Source organism: Trifolium pratense, linkage group LG7 (assembly GCF_020283565.1).
Source record: "Trifolium pratense cultivar HEN17-A07 linkage group LG7, ARS_RC_1.1, whole genome shotgun sequence".
NCBI lineage: Eukaryota > Viridiplantae > Streptophyta > Magnoliopsida > Fabales > Fabaceae > Trifolium > Trifolium pratense.
In genome coordinates this window covers 11334208-11355517 of record NC_060065.1, presented here as the reverse complement: position 1 = coordinate 11355517, position 21310 = coordinate 11334208, and the positions used below count along the sequence as shown (strand labels likewise).

Below are 21310 nucleotides of genomic sequence, written 5' to 3'. Positions count from 1 at the left end.
TAATTTGACTTAAATGCAGTTTTGCCCCTCCTGTTTTGATTAAATTGGAATTTTAACCCCCCTATTTTAAAACGCGGACTTTTACCACCCCTGTTTTATAATTTTTTGGATTTTGCCCCCCCCTAAAATTCTGCTTTCAAGTCACAACTTCAAAGCTTCGCACACAACTCAATTTGGATCAATAATTCACCAAACGGATATCAAAATGACCGTAATCGAGTTATCTTTCCACAGAATCAAACCCCACTAAATTTGGAGTTACAAAGAGAGATTAATTACCGTTTTAGTGAAGGTATGCCCCCCAAAATTCTGCACAAAATCTGCTTTCGAGTCACAACTTCAAAGCTTCGCACACAACTCAATTTGGATCAATAATTCACCAAATGGATACCGAAATGACCATAATCGAGTTAGCTTTCCACAGGATCAAACCCCACTAAATTTGGAGTTAAAAAGAGAGATTAATTACAGTTTTAGTTAAGGTCTGTCCAATTACTAATTTTGCAGAAATCTACTTATGACCTTCAAATTCAACATCGTCTACCAAACACATCGTAACTCCAAATTGGACAAAATTTAAATGAAAACAAGGGTAATTTCGTTAGCTTTCCGGAAATGTAAATACTATTGAAAAATGAGCTACAGGGTGAGAGACATGACAAAAATACCAGTAGTAGTTCCATACATTAATTGATTTGGACAGACCTTCACTAAAATGATAATTAATCTCTCTCTGTAACTCCAAATTTTGTGGAGTTTGATTCTGTGGAAAAATAACTCGATTTCGGTCATTTCAGTACCAGTTTGGTGAATTATGGATCCAAATGGAATTCTGTGCGAAGTTTTGAAATTGTGACTCGAAAGCAGATTTTGTGCAGAATATTTGGGGGACATACCTTCACTAAAACGGTAATTAATCTCTCTTTATAACTCCAAATTTAGTGGAGTTTGATTCTGTGGAAAGATAACTCAATTACGGTCATTTTGATATCCGTTTGGTGAATTATTGATTCAAATTGAGTTGTGTGCGAAGCTTTGAAGTTGTGACTCGAAAGCAGAATTTTAGGGGGGCCAAAATCCAAAAAATTATAAAACAGGGGGGGTAAAAGTCCGCGTTTTAAAACAGGGAGGGTAAAATTCCGATTTAATCAAAACAGGGGGAAAAACTGCATTTAAGCCTAATAATTTTAGTTTCTGAATTATGTTTCAATATTAATTTTGTGTAAGAATTAAGAGGGGAATAAAATGATTCAAATTAATGATAAAAATATTAGTTTTTATATTTTTTTTATAGACGAATGATAAAGCGATTGAAAACTCACACACATAAAGTAGAGTGATCGGAGTTTGAATTCCGATTCTGACGTCCGACATTAGTAATTTTGGATTTTATTTTAACTATTTTATAATGACAAAAAAAAAAAGAAAATTTGGTGCGGTAAAATGTTAGTATTCTAATGTAAAACAAAACATATAATGAATCGGTTAAAGTGATAAATAAATAAATAAATACTTGAGTCTTTTTAACTAATTGGTTTTGGATTCGATTTCCGGTCGATGTGTATGAAGAAGTATTTGTTGAAAGAAATTAACCTCTTAAATGAATCTCAGTTACCTCGAGTAGATTAACCTCTATCCGGGATCATTTTGTTCAGTTTACTTTATCAGCTGGTGGATCTAGAGCACGTCGGTCTTTTCTGCAGCTAATTTAACTTGTTAGTGTATGAGTTGTGTGGACGGAAAGAAATCATAGATTGTTCAGAGGTTCAACTAACACTCCTCATCAGATGTTGGACAAGATCAAGCTCTTTTCTTATAGGTGGTTGAAGACGACGAGTGTTACTTTAGTCTCAAACTACCATAGTTGGTGGTCTAGTCCTTTGCTATGTTTGGGCCTTATATGATTGCTTGTATTTCTTTCTGTGACTATTTGTAAACTTGGGTAGTCTATCTTAGCACATCTTGTACTGAGAAGACTGTTTTTTATTATTATTATTATATATATATATATATATATATATATATATATATATATATATATATATATATATATATATATATATATATATCATTTTAGCTTGTTAAAAAAAAATCTCTACAGTTGCGTATAGACAATACCTTTGATTTACAAACAAAGAAAAACAAAAGAAAAAATTGATAAATAATTTAAACCTTTTAAATAAGTGGGTTACAAATTCAATTTTTAAATCTTATTTATAGATAAAATTCGTATGAAAAAGTAACAATTTCACCTGAAACTTAAAACATAACACGACAAAAGAAAAAAAAGTTTGCATAACACGACAAAAGAAAAAAAAGTTTGATTGGCATTTGGTGCACCCACACGTTTCACGTTTGCATGCGCATAGTGAAAGACAGATGTTTTATTGCGCAGCTGTCAATTTATTAACTTTGTTGCTTTGAACTGTACTTATCGTACATTTGGCCATTATATGAGACAAAAATACGACATCAATCTCTCCATTTACAGCACAATTATTGAAATGTGCAAAAAATATTTAAAAAAACATAAAATAAAACTTTGTTGTATTTTTGTTAGAATATTGTGTTGAAATAAGATTTTTCTAAAAAGATTAGTATACTCTAAAACCTGATTTGACAATCAAAAATATAAAATTAGGTACTTACTTAGTTTAAATAACATTTTTCTTTGTATATATGCAGTATAATACCACTACTGAACAGCCACGTTTAATTTCCTTATCTGTAATGCTACTGATATAGTAATTGTTCAGTCATTTGTATGAGACCTCGATTAGGCACAATTTTGGGTATGGGTTTATACCAACTACTATACATTTTTTTATGAACTTACCATGTGAAATTTTCAACTAGGTGTCTCTTTCTCTCATTTCCACAGACAGAGCCATGTTATACAGAAGAATAGAGATACCTTCTGTCTTGAACTTAAAGAGTGTGGTTAAACACGTATGGATGTATATCTCAAGAAATTGGGTTTTATGATCACATGAGATCAAAAGCCAAGATTAGATTTAGAACCATATGAAATCAAAAGCTTGCTTGATAAAAAAACATGAGATCAGAAGCATTGAAGGGGATTCATTTGTAAAAACTAATAATTTAATATGTATAAATTATAAAATTGAGGGGATTCAGCTGCACCTTCTGAAATGCATGTGAGTCAGCCCTAATCGTCCTTCCTATATAAGCGTAAAAGCTTTCACACCAAGGTAATGCAATAAGTAACTTTTCACCTGAATTTCATCATCGGAGTCATCTAATTTTGTTCCGTTCAAAACATGAGCATATATGTGTGGTGGCTCTATTAACAACCTTGCAGTTGGGTTACTGCCCATGTGTTCAAAAATGTCTAAGCAGATTAATTACGAGTTATGACTCATATAACTCGTGAAAAATATTTACTTGGTCGCAAGCTGGGACGGATCCAGAAGCTTATCATACTGGGGGCCGGGGGCCGAAAAATAGTAAAATAATAATAAAAATGTAGATTTTTCTATTACACCTGTCCATATAATTTTTTTTGATGTTATTGTGTTATATTTACGAAGTTCTTGTTTAATGGTGACTGATGATTAATCGCCTCCGGGAAATATGTAGGGTACAAAAAATAAGTTCTTCCGCTCAATCGAATTTTGTTCATACGCAGGGCCGGCCCTGTGGGTGTGCAAGGTGAGCCACCGCACAGGGCCTCAAACAATTAGGGGCCTCTAATTGTTTATATCGATCTATTAAAAAAATTATATATGTACAAAAAAAATTAATAACTTTGTTACTAATAAAAATATTTTATTACTTTAAAAAAAATAAAAAATTTAATGGACGTACTCTTAATTTTATAAGTAATTTGCGGTTGATCGTAAAAAAAAGGAAGCAACATTACAAGAAAATTCTTTATTTCCGAAGGAAATGTAAAGTTGATAATGAGATTATATTGAAGATGTATTTTAATGTTATTGAATAAAATATTTCGCTTTTAGATGTTATTTAATATGATAACTATTTTTTATGTTATTTACAATTTAAATAGAGAATGAATTTTTTAAAAAAATTACATTTTTATTAAAGATAAATTTTTAATTTTCAAACAGTGCCTCCAAATACTCGGGACCGGCCAAATATAGATTTTTATTAAAGATAGATTTTTAATTTTTAATTTTCATACGCAAGAGCCAAATATGATTTTTTTTACCACTTACTTAAGAGACTCAAAACTCTTACCACTCGAAACAACTAATTTTTTATTTATTAAAATGCTATATTTTTAATAATTCAACACTTATAATTGTTCGACAATATAAATATTTTTATACCGTAAATACATATCAATTAAATTCTTATTTATATAATGTAAATGATAAATAATAGATATATTTACAAATTAATAGTATATGATATATAGATGAGGGGGAGGGGGGCCTTGGCCACTGCTTGCCCCCTCCAGGTCCGTCCCTGGTCGCAAGTAATGCTGATATCTATTAATATTATTCTTTTTTACTCTCATTTTTATGTTGTGGGGCTTGTTTGTGTAACATTTTCAAACATCATTTAAAATTGAAACTCTAATACGAAAAAGAAAAAAAAAAAAAAAAAAAAGCTTCAAATTAATTATCCATGTTCCTGTTTTGGTTGCCAAAATCAGACAATTAACATGTAAAAGGATTAACCCTATACACAGTATATATCCATCATAAAAAATTGTGGCCATTGTCTCTTTTAGGAATGGTGTACTTGACATTGTCAACTAACTTCAAAGACACTTCCACAATTTCCCCAAACTTCCATGTGATCATGCCGTCAAGGTGCTTAGAAGTTAGAACATAGTCAATTATAGGGAATTAAATTTGAACAAAATAAATAGTTTCCCCAAATTTCCATGTGATCAGAGGATACTTTCTCATGTTTGATCATTTCATTTAAAGCAGCTTTTAGGATAGCCCGTCTCCAAGGAATGATTCAGAAATTTTAATAAATGGGTCAAAGTTATACTAAAAATTATTTATATTATATTTGTATATTTTTTTATTCAAATTGATAGATTTTTTTATGTATTTAGTTTACAATTTAAACTAAATACATCAATCTTTTAACTCATTTTTGCTTTAAAAGATAAATTTACATTAACTATTTATTATGATAATATACATATAACATAAACCATATAAATTAAGTGAGTGTGGGATTGTGTCTGGGGTCATATCCATATTTGTATTGGGGTGAAGCATATAAAACGTAACTATGTTACTATTAGTTGAAAAAATATGTAAGTAGTCGGGTCAGCTGATCCCAATGTGTTGTGTGTAAATCCGTGCCTGCCTGTCCCGTGGTAAAATTCTCGAACCACAATTTTATGTGTCGGAAAATTTCAGTTAAATCTACATAAATATATTTCTCATCTATTAATCTATACAACAGAACATCTTTGGACGAAGTGTATATCTCCATTCTTATGCTAATAGTTTCAAATGAATATGCTCTCTAAATAGATAAACCCCTCCCCTCTTGTATACTTCCCAGCTTCCAACTTGTATTCTAGGAAGAATTCATCATTATCCTTTTGTCGGACAGTTAGAAAAAGACATGGGTCAAAAGGTTTAACGTTAATAATCTTTAATTAATTAGTTAATGGCACACATGATATATATGACACTGTAGCAGCTGGCACCATCGATCATAGGAACTAAGAACACTAAATCTTGAGCATATTTTATTAATCATGGTCATTATTTATATATTTAACATGGTTTATAAAGCTAAAGTGAAGATTTGGTTAATAGACTAATTGACAGAAGCAGGAGCTGCAATTATTTGATTCTAATTCCCAACATTACTTAATTAGGATATTGTTTTGGATCCAATCCACATAGATTCTCAATAAAAAAGAATAGACATTGTCTACGCGTCCTAGCTCAATTGGTAAAAAATGCCAAAATTGTTAGGCAGACGACGTTATTGGGGTTCAAACCCAACACTTCCATTTGTGTGTCAGAGTTTATAATAATTTTGTCATTTTATCTATTTATAAAAAAAATAAAAAGACCAAACACTACCATATTTCTGCAACACGTCAAATTTCCCTGTGATCAAATCATCACTCTCTAATTACTATCAGACGGTTATATTCTACAAATTAAGACGCAATCCAAACAAGTAAATTACTGCTTTTGAAACTTACACTCCTTACACTACATCTATAAAAAGGTTTATGTCCCCGCTAAAAAAATTAAATTTTCTAATTTTTATTAAACTATGGACTCCTCTAAAATTCTTATTTACTTGAACATTAGAATCTTTACAAATACATCTTTATGAAATAGCAACGCCGTCCTCCACCAAGGCCGTCGTTATCATTCCACTCCGGATCGGATATGAAGTAAAAAACCATTGGGCACACAGATTTGATAGAGCCCAACTGAATGAAATATCATCAAAGGTGGAACCTTAAAATAGTTGTAATATTAAATAGAATGTAAGATCTGATTTTAGTTTAATGGGTTATTTTCAAAGGGTTAGGTGTGTGAAAGGGAAACCCACTATTGTTTTGTGAATCTTAGAAAATGGTTGAAGAGGAGTTGGAATCCACTCAAAGTGTTTGATTTGAATAAGACATTGGGATACTTATTTAATGGGGACATCAAACATGCTTCAAAGCCTTAAGAAACCCAAGCCTTTATTTTCATATGTGTAAAGATAATAAATTGCCACTAGATTCATTTTCATTATTACATACCTTAAATTGAAGTAAACAAATGACATGGAACCTTCAATTATTGCTACAAAAATGGACACTTCCCCCTACATCCATTTTATTAAAGTCAAATTGCTCTTATTCACTTAGGTGTTGCACATTAGTGAGTGACAAAAATATAAAGCCTACTTGTTATATATTAATTAATTAATATGTGTGATTGGTTTCAAGAACAAAAAATGATTTTAGATACATAAAATTGATGTTGAAATGTTTGAGTGTTGGAATTGATTTTGACTAACTTTGAAGTTAGAATTGATAACTATTAATTTCAAATGAGATTTAGTAATACTCCCTCCGTTACACTTTATAAGCAAAAATTCATTTTTTAAGTTTATTGTATATTTAATGTATCTAGCCTATATTATGGACAAGATACATTAAATATACAATGAACTTAGAAAATGTATTTTTACTTATAAAGTATTACGGAGAAAGTATAGATTATTGACTTTTAACGGACTGGCTCTAACGAGCCACATGTTTTATTGGACTGAGTTAAAAAGCCCAATTTAAAAAATGGACTCAATATACTTTTCGAGCCCAATCCTATACAAGTTGTGGGCAACCCAATCCTAAACGGGCAAAATCTTTAATTTTTTTAAAATATTATTAAAAAAAGTGTAAAAAATAGTATAAAATTACCAAAATAATAGAAGAATATGCATCAAGAGCCATGGAAAGTTTAATTGTCAGAGTACACTTCGCAGTCCAAGTTTGACAGATCATACGTACTCATCTTATTCGATATATTTAAGGATTTTTCATTTGCCCTCTTAAAATACTCAATCGATTTTAACAACTATATATGGGTTAGTTCATTTAAATATTAATCAACTATACTGTTATTTTCATTAACAATTAAGTTAGCTAGCTACCATTACCAACCATGTGGTAATCTGCAATTTTTGTATAAAGAGATACTCTAAAATGGATCTTTATAGCATATCCATTGGCACGTTTACTCTCTACCTAAGAATTGGATTTGGACCCCGCATAAAGGGAAGAGCATATATTATATAGGTTTTGATTGTCATATGTATGCATTATCGAATACCCTAAAATACAATAAACATCGTAAGTTGCCAATTAAGGTAAGTATTTGGTTAACAGTAGTTGGGAATCAAGAATTAAATAAGTATGGTTATGAGCAAGTTGTAGCTGTTGAAGTGAGCAAAACAGGGGGCGTATTTTGGAGTTTGCATAGGACTGAAACTATATATATATATTAAGGAATATGGAAAAAGTAAAAAAAATTGATAAATAAATAGACTAAGTTAAAAAAAATATATATATATTTTGTAGGTAAATATAAATAATCCTTAAAATGAAAGAGAACTATTGACACCTAACCATGATGAGTAGCTGCATAAACTAAATAGAACTTAATTAGTGCCATTGTCACTCCTTAACCTATTAATTCTCCTAGCAAACAGATTTTCAACCAAAATAGTGAAATCCGACACATTATCATTCACTTTAGACTTACGGTGTGTTTGTTTAGGTAGATTTATAAAGGAGAGAAATAAGAAAGAGAGAGATAGCAAAGAAATTAACTATTTATATGGTTTGAATGAGGAGAGAAATAAGGAAAGAGAGAAATATAATGGTTAATAACTGCCAAAAATAAATCTCTTCATATTATGAGAGATTTGTGTGACAAGAAGTGAAATAAACAATTTTACAACAATACCCCCATTCAACTAATTTATTTTCTTGTAGAAAAGAGTAAGTTTGTTATTTTCTCAATTTTATTAATTTCTCACTTTTCTATTCATCCAAACCATATAAAATTTCTATCAAATTTCTCTTCTATCTCTCTTCTCTCTTATTTCTCTCTTCACTATTTCTCTCTTCCCTATCTCTTTGGCATCCAAACATAGTGTTAATTCTTTATAAAACAATCTAGTAAAACCGTCAACTATGGACTTAATTCTTTTGATCCCCGCAACTGTAATAGGAAGAGAGTTGAAACCACTTGATACCAGAATTGACCCCGAACCAGATTAGACAATCTATTGGGCCGGATATTGTTGGTGAAAACAAAAAAGAAAAAAATTCATATAGATCGAAAGAGGATGAAATGATTCTGATTTACACAATCACTTGGTTCAATGAATGAAAATACATGCAAATGCCTGTATACACAAAACGGTAAAAGATGGAAAATGACATGAAAAGTTATTAAACCCAACAATAGATTTTAAATCCAACAATAGACTAGTCAAAATATTAAAAAATCCAACAATAGATGATTCAAAAAAAAAAATCCAACAATAGATGTTACAATATAAATATTTATTAAAAAAAATATATATTTATTAAAAAGTTATTAAACGATGTAAATTTTATTTTCACTAAAACATAATGATATTCATTCATTCAAATCAATAAAGTACATCGATCAAAATCATTACATATTCAAATTCGCTAAAAACTAAAAAGGATAAATATGTGAACAAGCTCACAGCATCCAAGTTAATAGTATAAAACGGCCTAATGTAGTCTATGATTGATATAAAAAAAATTCAAATATCCAAAATAGTTGTGCCTCCTGATCTGCAACTTTGACGGTGTTATAGCTATTGAATCTGCACTGAATATGGATCGAAGCAAATCTACAAATCTGAACAAAACAAACACCGTACTAAGACGGAAAATAAAAAAAATAAAAAAATTGTACCAAAACGAGAAATCAAAACAAACAACTTCGTACTAAAACTAGATTAAAACAACACCAAATAAAAAAATCACAAAGAAAAAAACTCAAATGAAACATAAAAATACGTGAAAATCACTTATTTAAATAAAATAAAAAATAAAAAACGATCAAGAGAGGTGATTTCAGATCAAAATTAACCCTAAATCACCTCTCTAATTGATGATCAAGACAAATTTATCTACCTGAAGCTGATGTAAATTTGATCACTTTTCTAATGTAATTCAATCCAAATCATCATATATTGAATTCATCTAGCATAAATTTAATTCATATTTCAATTGAAACCGCGAACATTGAATATGCTGGAATGTTGCAAGTTCAAACGTGCAATTTCTGAGTTCTAAATATTTAGTGTGCGTGAATTTTTCTGTTAGACTCTACGAAACAAAACAAAATAAAAATTAAAAAATGTTGATTATATGAAATAAACCCTCTCTATTAACATCTATTTTGCTCAAAACTACAACAAAAGTGAGAAAATCGATCATACATAAGAAATTTAAAACTTATGTATAAATTTTTACAATTCCTACAACAACTAATGTCGTTTAGTTAGACATTGTTGAGAAACTACACGAGTGTTTTTGACCAATGTATCCACCGTTACTTGACAAGAAATGTTGTATTTCATAGACCCACTGTGCAACAAGCCCATTTTCATTTGAGCTTGGACAATAATTAATAAGGAAAATGTAACATGCACTTTGTTTTTATCATTTGTCATGCTTTCTTCCACCTCCTTGGGCAATGTGGTTGTTGTGCCTTTTAAAGTTACATCAAACTCTGTTGAATTTTGATGGGATTGAGAGAATGTTGGGTATGCACTTGAAGCAATATTTTGTCTTTTTAAAGAGAGGGAAATATCTCCTCCTTTATACAAAATGTCCACGTTTGTATTTGGATTTTGGGCTTGTAATGTGATTTTGTATTGTGAGTGGGCTTTAGCTTGTAAGAGAATGTGTTGGATTAAAAAAATTGGGTCTTTTGGTGTAAGTACCATGAAGAAAAGGCCACCTAGAACACCTCCGATCAATATGGCAACGGCGAGGAAGAAGATGATGAACGCAATGCAGCAACAATGGGTACCATTTGTCTCCCTTCGGGGAGCGCTACGATGTTGCTCGGCAATACGTGCATTTTCCGGTGGAGGAACGCGGTAAATTTGGTCCTTAGGGACTCGGACAACGTAGGTGCCGGGGCTAATTGTGGGGAGTTGGGGTTTAGAATTAGAATCTTGTGGTGGAGGTGCTGGCGGCGGTGAGGGCCGCTCCTCCATGGGAGTATGGGGAGCGGAGGGGGGAGATAGGGATGAAAGAGGTGGTTTTGAAATGGGGGGATAGTATTAGAAAGGAAGAGAGGGGCGTATAGCTTGCATGGGGAATGGAAGTAGGTACTATGCATGATAGGAGATAATTTGTGATGGAGAAAGAAAGGGGTGAAGGTTTGGTTGAAAAGGGAGAGAATGAGGAGACATCCTAAATTCCTAATATTAGAGTAAATTAATTAGTAGAGTTAGAGCTGCTTTAACGGGTCAACCATGTCATTTAAGTATACAGAATAGCACTGTAGTAAAAATATATATACTCACTCTCTTCCAATTTAATTATAAGCAAAATAATAATTTTTCTTGTACCAAATTGGAAGCAAAAAGACAAAGTTTTAATAAATGCAAATTGCATTTAATTTACTCTATATATATTCTTTTCCCCATATGGAGAGGATCTTAACTCCTTTGGTGACAAAACATTGTTTCAAGCCATTAGCAAGGACATTTTCTTAAAAAAAAAAAGGTTGATTTTCATATTTATAATGTGTAATATAATAATAAAACATAGATCAACTTTGTGCGAGTATTAGTTCAAAGTCAATTATTGATTATTTCTAGTCACTTGACATCATCTCTATCACAGATATTAATACACATTTTATTGAATTCTACTCTGTTACTTGTCTCTTCACAAAAAACTACATTGTATCGGTGATCAACTTGGTTGTGGTCTTAGTCAAAAAAAAAAAAAACTTGGTTGTGGTCTCGCTACTGTTAGGATTAGAATGAATTGCCCCTTATATAGGCTTGTACAACAAGTAAACCTAAAAACTAACAAACTAGAGTCATGGGCTCAAGCTGCACTTAAGACAGATGCAGGACCAGAGCATAGGCGCGCGCCTAAATCCTGGGCACAAGCACATGAGCTAAACATGAGTGATGAGCCTAACAGTTACTGTGTTAGTTTTAATATCCCATTTCATAGAACAAGTTCATGTAGTATTTTTCTCATAATTTTTCATATTTTAAGGATTTAAAATTATTGAGAACAAATGATCTTGTGATACTTTAGATTATACTCTAAAATAATATTTCAAAATCAATATCATCATTGACTTCAAAGTTGCCATGATCTGCATAATAGCCTCAAACTCCAGTCCCTTCACCTTCATATTTATTAAGCTACTATACTAGGAATTAATTTATTTTTTAACAATCTTTCTAGGAATTCATTAAAAGCTATTATATAGCACAAGATGTACAAGTGAAAAATGCACTATTACAGAACAACAAGACACCATAAACTATAAATAGAAGTGGTACACCATAAGCTTTTTCTTTTTTACTATTTTTTAATGATAGCAAGTCCTAGCTAGTCATTCGAGTTTCTCGATAAAATCCTTGGCAAAAACCAATGAGGGTTGGGTCTAAAAGAAGAGGCTAGATTTTCACAACGTGGCAAATCAAATTCGAATTCCCACTGGAAGAGGGAACCTATGGAAACCAAACAATAAATAAATTGCGTGGTTAAATAATGTGAGGATTGAAACTGTTTTGGAAAGCTAGTGATTGCTTGAAAAGAGATTCTGTTTACTTGGCCAAGTCTTTGTTTAGTAAGGTATCATGTTCCAATGATAGCACTAAGAAATTTTCACATAAAGCTAGTGACAATCCAATTCATGAACTTTGCAATCCTATTAAACCAATGGAAACTGTAAGCAGTTGTCATGAGGAGGTTCTAACCAACAGAATAGTCGAGGAAGTTCCAGAAGATTTGGCATCAGATTTGAATGCAAAAACTCCAAGGATCAAATCTGAGTCACCTAGGAGATAGTGTGAAACCAAGAATGTCATTGGTGATAACATTGAACAGTTTTCTTTGACAAAAAGCTTAATCCAAAATCATCTTGTCAGATCACTGAAATCTAAGTTGGCTGGTCCAGCTGCACCGTCAAACCAATTAGATGAGCCGACAAGAGACGGAAAAGATAATAAAAGATGCGCAGAGGTGAGGTTTTGCGCATCTTTTTCTTCAAGTTTGTTTTTTACCATCATCTCTATCACATAATGTGGTCATATGTCAACTCTTGCGATCAATTTCAAGTTGTTCGTTGATCATCTGTTCAAGTCACTCTTGTCATAGTCTGCATTTTGGGGCTTCTATCAATCTATTCATTCGTCTTACTACATTGTCAATAGTCTCCAATAGTCCCTTTGCCTAGCTACAATTAATGTTGAGTCGCAGAAACCAGTCAACACTTAAGTTTTTTTTTTTTACAATGGAGCTGAGGATCGAACCCAGAACCTCATACATACTACTCAAATCTCTTACCACTAGATCAAATATAGTGGCTTAATCAACACTTAAGTTGGTTGTTTCAAGCAAATGACAACACTGACCCAATATATTGCATCTTTGTTTGAATGTGGTTCGCGAAAGTTCAATGCTGAACTAATACTAGTTGTCTCCACTTCAAAATCCTGTCCCAATTTAATGAGTAACAGATTTGAAACCAAATTTCATCACCTTACAAACACAAATGAAAAAGGAACAGTCAGCTTCGGAATATCCATATATTGGCCTTCCATTCCAAACCACAAATGAAATGACAAAGAAAATTAAAGGGAGAATGTGGAGCTCACATTCACATAAAGATAATATAAGTTTAAGTGGTGAATGCGAGCTCCACGATTTTTAGTGTGGGAAGCTGTAGTATCCTTGAATCTAGTGGAAATTAGGACCAGTTGGAAGACAAAAATTGTTATCAATATGGTTCTCCAAAATGTCAATAATATGACAAAAATATATGAGCATCTTCTTCTAGTCACTTATTTATGGGGATGTAGCCGAGCACGGCGGTCATTTACACTGCAGTCATTTATGCAATTTATAGTTTGGGTTTTGTGGAATGACAGAAATCATATAGATTGATCAGAAACTCACCAAAATCCCCTCAACAATTATTTGGCCATGATAACTTGATGAATGTTATTAGATAATCTTGATTTAAGCATTATAGATGATTTAGAATTTCGTTTAGAGCTACTTTGAGTTGAAGCCAAGGGAAGGCATAACATGATTTAGTCTTGCAAAAAATGAGAGAAACATTTGAAGATTGTCCGCATATTATTTTACAGTTTGCAGTGGAGAGAAAGTTTGATTTGTTTGTAAAAACATTAGTGAAGAATGTATTGTGGAAATTGGTTGGTTTGAGTTATTTAGCTATTTCTTATAGCTAATGATGTTGAACACTTAAAACCAATTGTATATTTCCATATTCACATATCTTATGCTACTGATTTTTAGTTAATGAAACTTCTCTTCACACATCTTCACATAACAATATAAACTTAAAACAGAATAGAATTTCATAAAATGAAATGCATGTAGATTACATCTCTACTAATATGAACATTAAAAAACATAACTAGATTCTTCTCCCAGTCCAAGCAAGAAAAAAACCAGCTGTGAACCAAGGTAAGAAGAGATTTTACAATAATATCCTATAAGTAGCACTGCAATTGTCAAAAACTCCATTGCAGTAGCCACAACTAAGAAACTAAAACCTAATTACATAATAATGCATGAGATGATACCCTTAACTAGAAAATTAAAAAAAAATTACATATGAGGACACTGACTAGTAATAATAATAACTAATAACTAATAACTAGCAACCAACACAGATTTCACAGAGAATCCCAATCAATCTCATAAGAGGGGTATTTTAGCAAATTAAAATTATCTAAATCACCCTCCCACTGTGGCTCACCAACATCACCAAAAGTAAGATCCGAAAGTGGTGAAGATCCTTCAGAAGAACCACCTTCACTCACCGGAGAAGACGAAACTTCGACCTTACAACAACCCTCTGAACCACCCTTCTTCAAATCAACAACAGAATCCTCAACCACAGTCACTGTCTCCGACGAAGAAGCCGCTGTCGTCGCCGCCTTAACTTTAGACCTCGCTGCAGGTGTTTTCTTAGGTTTCTCTGTCTTTGTCTTCCCCTGTTTCTGCATCTCAGCTAAACCTTCACAAATAGCTTGAAGTTTAGCATCAACAGAAGAAGGAAGAGGCTTAAACTCACCAAACTCACAACCAATAGAAGAACCTTGGTGTTTAAGATTTGGGAAATTAAGCCTAGCAAAGTCACCACGAAGCTTATAAGCAGCTTTATCATAAGCCAAAGCAGCTTCTTCAGCTGTATCAAAAGTACCAAGCCAAAGCCTAGTACGATTCTTTGGTAGTCTTATCTCAGCAACCCATTTTCCCCAGTGCCTTTGCCTCACCCCTCTGTATAGCTTCGTGGGTTTTGAAAGATTATTACCCACTTGCTTCATAGAGATCGGTTTTGGACTGAGAAAACTCAGAGTATTACCAAGACGTTGTTGTTGTTGTTGTTGATGTTGCTGTTGCTGTTGCAGTAAGGTAAAGTTTTGTTGTTGGATTTGAGCTTGGATCTGGTTGATTTGAGATGGGGTTAAGTGATTAAGACCAAGAAGAGAAGAAGAAGTTGAAGATGGTTGAGTAAAGCCTACGAAGTTTTGGCTATAACAACCATCAGTATAAAGAGGAGGAAGAGAAGAGATAGAAGGTAGAAAAGGAGAAGAATATGAGGGTGATTGTGTTGAGGTTGAGGTTGAGGTTGAAACTGAAGGACTTTTGATAAAAGGTTCAAGAACTTCCATTAATTCACCTCTAAATGGATCTGAGTTATGAAACTGTGTGTTACTGTAAAAATCCATCATAGCTGCCATAATTTGATTCTGAAAAATTATACCTGAATCTTACTAAAATTGAAGAACAGGTTAATTAATTAATTAATTAAAAATTAAAACCACAAAAAAAAAAAAACAAAGGATATGGAAGGGATTTTAAATAGACAATCCTTTCAATCCTTGATCAAGAAAATTAAAAAAGAGCCTTAAGGTATCAAAAATAACCCTTGTGGCTATGGCTAATTTAAAAGATAAAAATTTACAAGATATGTAAAATTAAACCTGGATCTCGATTCTGAAAACACCTGCTTTCGAAAAATTGTTCTAAGTTTGTTACTTTTTGATTAATTAAAAGACAAACCCAAAAATCATAAGTTGAAAGACAGATGATTAACAGAAAGGGATTCAGAGAAGCGGGGGTGTTGGAGAAGGGGAAATTAAAATAGAACAAAATTAAAACACAGCACAAATCTTAGAAGTTCTTGAAAATTTTATGAAGATGAAAATTGATTTTTCTTTTTTGTGAACCTCTCGCCACTCTTGATTTTGGTTTTCAAGAGTCACACTCCATTATATAGCAACTTGTGTTACATTGGTTTTGAATGTTAATTGCATAATTAACCTGCTATTATTGATTTCATTTAGGTAATAGCGAATATTGTAGTGACGCGTGTCCTTTTTGTTTTGGTAGAACGACACGTGTCTGTCTTAGTACTGACAGGTGCCAGTGTGGTTACGTTGTTTTTTAATCTAATTTTGTCGTTAATCATGTTGAGTCGTTGACCTTATTTGCGCGTTCATTCCAATTCCAATTGCATCAGCCAGCCATCATCAGTATCCTCTTTTTTTATATTTTTATTTTTATAATTTTCTTTTCTTACAATTTTTTTTATAATTTACTCATAAATAATGCACTATGCACCTTTCTCTTTCCGCTTTAATTATCGCGTTCATTGTACGCTTCCATGACTCTTAATTTATTTTATTTTTATTTTTGGAGAATAGCGGTTCTTAATAATAGTATACAAAAAGTTGACTTTTTAGATACATAGAATAATCAATGTAATTGACTAAAAAATAGACCAAATACATTCAATATTCTATTAAGGACTCGAGAGAGTAAGATATATTTTTCGTTATACTATAAAAAGAAGAAGCTCTTGTCGCAATGCGAGGATTCCAACACAGTAGAAACAACTCTTGTAGCAGAGGTTGTTCTCCGATAAAGGGAAAAGTAACTATAAAAATTTAGCATTTCAACATTCAAATCAGTGTGTATAAAATATATAAATTGTATTTGGGCATGACTCAGAGTCACACTTAAATATGCGAAGTTGTAACTGAGAAATTCAGCGATGTGAAAGACATTTGGAGGATAGTTCAACAAGTGAAGGAAGTGCTCTTTTGTGGTGAGGCAACTAGACATCTCATGAACTGGCCGGTTGAGCGAATTTGAGATGAACGTGTTGTGGTTGATTGGGTCGGAAAAGTAGACCTGATCCATTCTAAAACAAGATTTAACATTGTTACACTCCTTCCATCTTAAAATAAATTATTCCAATAAAATTTGTCTCAATGTTTTTACCTACTCGACTTTTAATGCAATATTTTACAAGGAAAATGGTAAACAGTGTCTCTGAGGCACTGGTTAAGAAAACAAAAATAGTAATTTGGCAATGGAACTTATGCAGTCGACTCTTCAAAAGTTTAAAATATATCATTTTCTATTCAAAAGTTTCTTTTTTGGGTTTCCTTAACCGGTGCCTGATTAGCATGACCCATTTTACAATTATATCTTCTCATTATTATTACTCATGAACAATCGCAACTTGGTTTTCAAGGGTCTGTTTGACCTGCTAAAAAATAAGGGACTAGACAGGACAACTATAATTGTACTTTGCTTGATTGTAAAACTTTTTCAGGAACCGAACAAACTGAGAGGCAATGGACAGGACAAAAACAGAATTTTTTGTCTCTCACTAAACCACAACACAACTTTTTGTCCGCAGTACAAGTTGTCTAAAATACCAAAATACCATTTTATTAACCAAATATCATATAAGACAAAAAAAAATGTTCAATATCTCAAAAGTTTGTTCTTTATTGTTGTGACATGTGTTGTGTTGTTTTATCTTGTACTGTTCTGTTCAGTACTTACTCTTTAACAAATCAAACATACCCCAAGAACAATCTCACCATCTCTTTAATTAAATTGAAAGAAAACTCTATCTTATTTAGATGCTCTTGATTAAGTTAGTTCAAATTAATTAATTAGCTTAGAAGTTTCAACTTGTACATTATTATTATGAAATGTTAATCTACATCAGTTCAACTAACAAGCAACTAATAATTGATTTTTTTAAAAGGTGAGAATTGAAATCTGAAATCGTGAATGAGAAGATAATATAAATTTATGAGGAGGACGTAAGTGCCCAAATGAGAAGCGGGCAGCCGTTTTATCTTTTGTTTGTGGTTAAGAGAGTTAGTAACAGTCTTCAATCAATAGTGTTTTGTTTATTTCATTTAATTCTATTAATAATCAAAGCCCACTTATATGCTCAACTCAAGCACTATAATTTTTCAAGTATTAAACCGGAAAGTTCTATCTTGTAGGAGTAATAATTAATTAATTTATATAATAATTAGTAATAAATAATTAAAGATTGTTAGGTATAGGAGTATACGAGTGCCAATTATTTTTTTTCACTATTTGTTCCAGATCAGTTCTGACATTAAATAGTTTCAGCCTCTTCCAATTGTTTTAGACTCCATAGAGAAAAATAAACATGATAAATGGCATCTTAATCACAAATTTTATATTAAAACTCATCAACAATTTATATGATTAAATCAATTTAAAAATGTTGTGCAAAAAAAAAATCAATTTAAATATGTGGTTAATCATATTTTACACATAGTTGATGAATACTTATGTATTCTTTGTAATTGTTTCTTTTTGTTTTGGGCTTAGTCCTCATCCTTATCACACAAAAAAAAAACAATGTCGTAGTTAACTACTTGTCAATGCATAATTTTGACCTTTAATATTTTTAGTTATATATTATTAAAAATTATAAAAAGTTGATATTTAAAAAATATTCATCTATATAATTAAAACTATTTTTTTTTGAGGTCATAATTAAAACTAATATCTGATATACTAATATTTATCTTTATATATTAGTAAAAAAATTATAGTTAAAATATGTTATATGAATAGTGCGCATGGTAAAAAAAAAATTGGATGGAATATTATATGATCCATCTTTGTTGTGAACCATTGTACTAACTTAAATAACATTATGAGTTTTTTACCAATGTTATTTTAAATATGATTTGAGCTTATAACTTTTTACCTTTCATTCCAATTTTAAACCTATTATTTTAATTTATTTATTTTTAATAAAAAAAAATTGTCAACTCACATAAAATAATCATATACTTTTATGTCATTTTATATGTACAGTACCTAACTAAATTTATCACATTTTAATTTTATTCTATTAACTTGTCAGTTATTAAATAAAAACTATATTATCAATTATTTGTTAACTTTTTAGTTTTCAACTGATTTATAGCTTAATTTTACCAATAGTAGTAGTATTAATTTGTTTAAGCACCATCCATACTTCATGGTGGTGCACATTACCACCCCTATAAACAAATCAATAAATTTGGATCGCACACATATGGATAAGAGTTGTGCAGTTGGCACGGACTTTACAAAGTGGCAATCCGTTGAATTTTGAAGAAATTTATTAGAATAAACTCTTACTTTATTTTTTAAGAGAATAAATATGAATTTGATTCTGTGTAAAAAGAAAAAAAAAAAATTGTCTCCTTAACATATGCACTCTATGTTAGCATTTTCTAGAAAGGAAACACTTTTATTTCCCCCAAAATTTGCTCGTATAAAGAAATCAATTTCGATAAAATGAATAAGTGTGTATGGTATGAAGTAGATTGGATATACATATCTTGGTAGTTAGAGGTCAACTTTTCATATCATTTACGAGATTGATCTCCGCAGTTACATACTGGTGTAATTTAGTTTATCCAAAAAAAAATTACAAAGAGACCTCTCTTTTGTATCTACTTGGTTGTATTCTCTCTCATTTATGGACCAAATACAAGCGCTAAAGTGGTTACTTAAACAAGAAAGACAGGATGAATTTTAAGAGAAAGGTTTAGAGCCCGTATCAAGAAAACTAACTTAGCAAGAAATTTATGCATTTTTTAGTTATAAAACAAAAGTGATTCAAGAGAATCAAAATAGCGTTTCAAAATTTAATTGTGGCGGTAAGGCTTATGTAAAGTTAAGACAAACATTACTGTTTAATAACCACTACGAGACTGAATAATATACCAATCAAGCAAGGCAAGAAAGTAGGAAGTAAAAATGAAAACTACAAAGTCCAAAGTTAGTGATGAAGAATTAATTGAGTTTGTCAAGTTGTACCCTTATTGTCAACAAATTGAGCTGGAAAGGTGGGAAGATTGAGTCAAGGATGTCATTGATTAGAATGCTTGCGTTGTTGAGAAGTTTAGGGCATTGAATATTTTGGACCATCTAAGCAAATGGGGTAACAAAGCCAATGAAAGTGTCATTTTCAAGTCACGCGTAAGAGATATTTCTATCTTATTTGGTGGGGTGCAAGTTACACAAATTTCAACTTTTTTTACGGCATTGCACATGCTTCCCATGTACTATTCCTATAATCATGATTCATATTCATATTCATATTCATATTGGGTCCATGTATACACCTTCTAGTTCTTTCTACCACTCTTTTTATATTCTCTTTACTAAGAGGAGAGGAAAAAACGGCTTTTAATTTTCATTGAATGGTTTTGGTTGGGATTCCAAAATCTAGATATGGGACACCATCCCCTTCCATTGGTGTGTGTGAGTTGGAAGTACTTAATTTGGAAATACTATTGAGTGTGAATATTAGACACGAAGCTAACAAACAAGCATCTAAATGGACCAAAATTAAAGATGACAATTTGATTCATATTTAGGGTGTGTTTGGTAACACAAATAAGCTAGCTTATAGCTTATTATATGAGCTTATAAGCTTGTTTCAAAAAATTAGAAGTGTTTGGTAACAAGCTTTTTGTACTAGCTTATAGCTTTTTTTCAGATGCTATTTCAAGTAGCATTTGAGCTTATAGCTTATAGCTTTTTTTCAGATGCTATTTCAAGTAGCATTTGAGCTTATAGCTTATAGCTTTTTACACTTTATTCCATTTTTACCCTTTAATTTAATAACTACACACTCTAAAAAATAAACTACCCACTATCAATTATGTAATTTTATATTTAATAACCACTTTAAAAGCTAATTTTACCAAACACTTTAATTTCAATAAGCTAAGCTAGCTTTTCAGCTATCAGCTAGCTTATCAACTATCAACTAGCTTATAGCTTATTTTTACCAAACAGAGCCTTAGTATGTACTAAGTATGTAATTTTCCCATTCGTTGAACCTGAATGAAGCACACCCATCTCTCTTTCACTGCATCATGTGGCTTGTGTCACTAAAAGTAGCATTGAATTTGCCATATTATTTCATTGTCAACCAACCTAACCTACATCTCCGCCGCATAAATTCCAGTTGATCAAGTCCATCTGTGCTTCCATTGACCTATTCAAAGTCCCTGGGGTTGGCCCGGGCAATTTAAAAGTCTGGCCTTAAATATTAAAGATGGATTCCTTAATAAAAAAGCAAAAAATTCAAAACGATTAATACTTTTTTAAATTGTAAATAATATACAGTAAATAACATTAAAAATAGTCGTATTATAAATACTAACAAAAATATCTTATAACTACTTAAAAAAAATCCTT

At 31.5% G+C, this 21310-nt stretch overlaps 1 protein-coding gene across 1 annotated transcript; it reads right to left on the bottom strand.

The window, feature by feature from the left end:
* Positions 1–14083: 14083 nt before the first annotated feature.
* Positions 14084–16060, bottom strand: LOC123896961 (ethylene-responsive transcription factor RAP2-13). Its single transcript, XM_045947419.1, has one exon. It carries the CDS (start codon positions 15496–15498, stop codon positions 14428–14430), a length of 1071 nt encoding a protein of 356 aa, XP_045803375.1. The 5' UTR covers positions 15499–16060; the 3' UTR covers positions 14084–14427.
* Between the last annotated feature and the right edge of the window lie 5250 nt (positions 16061–21310).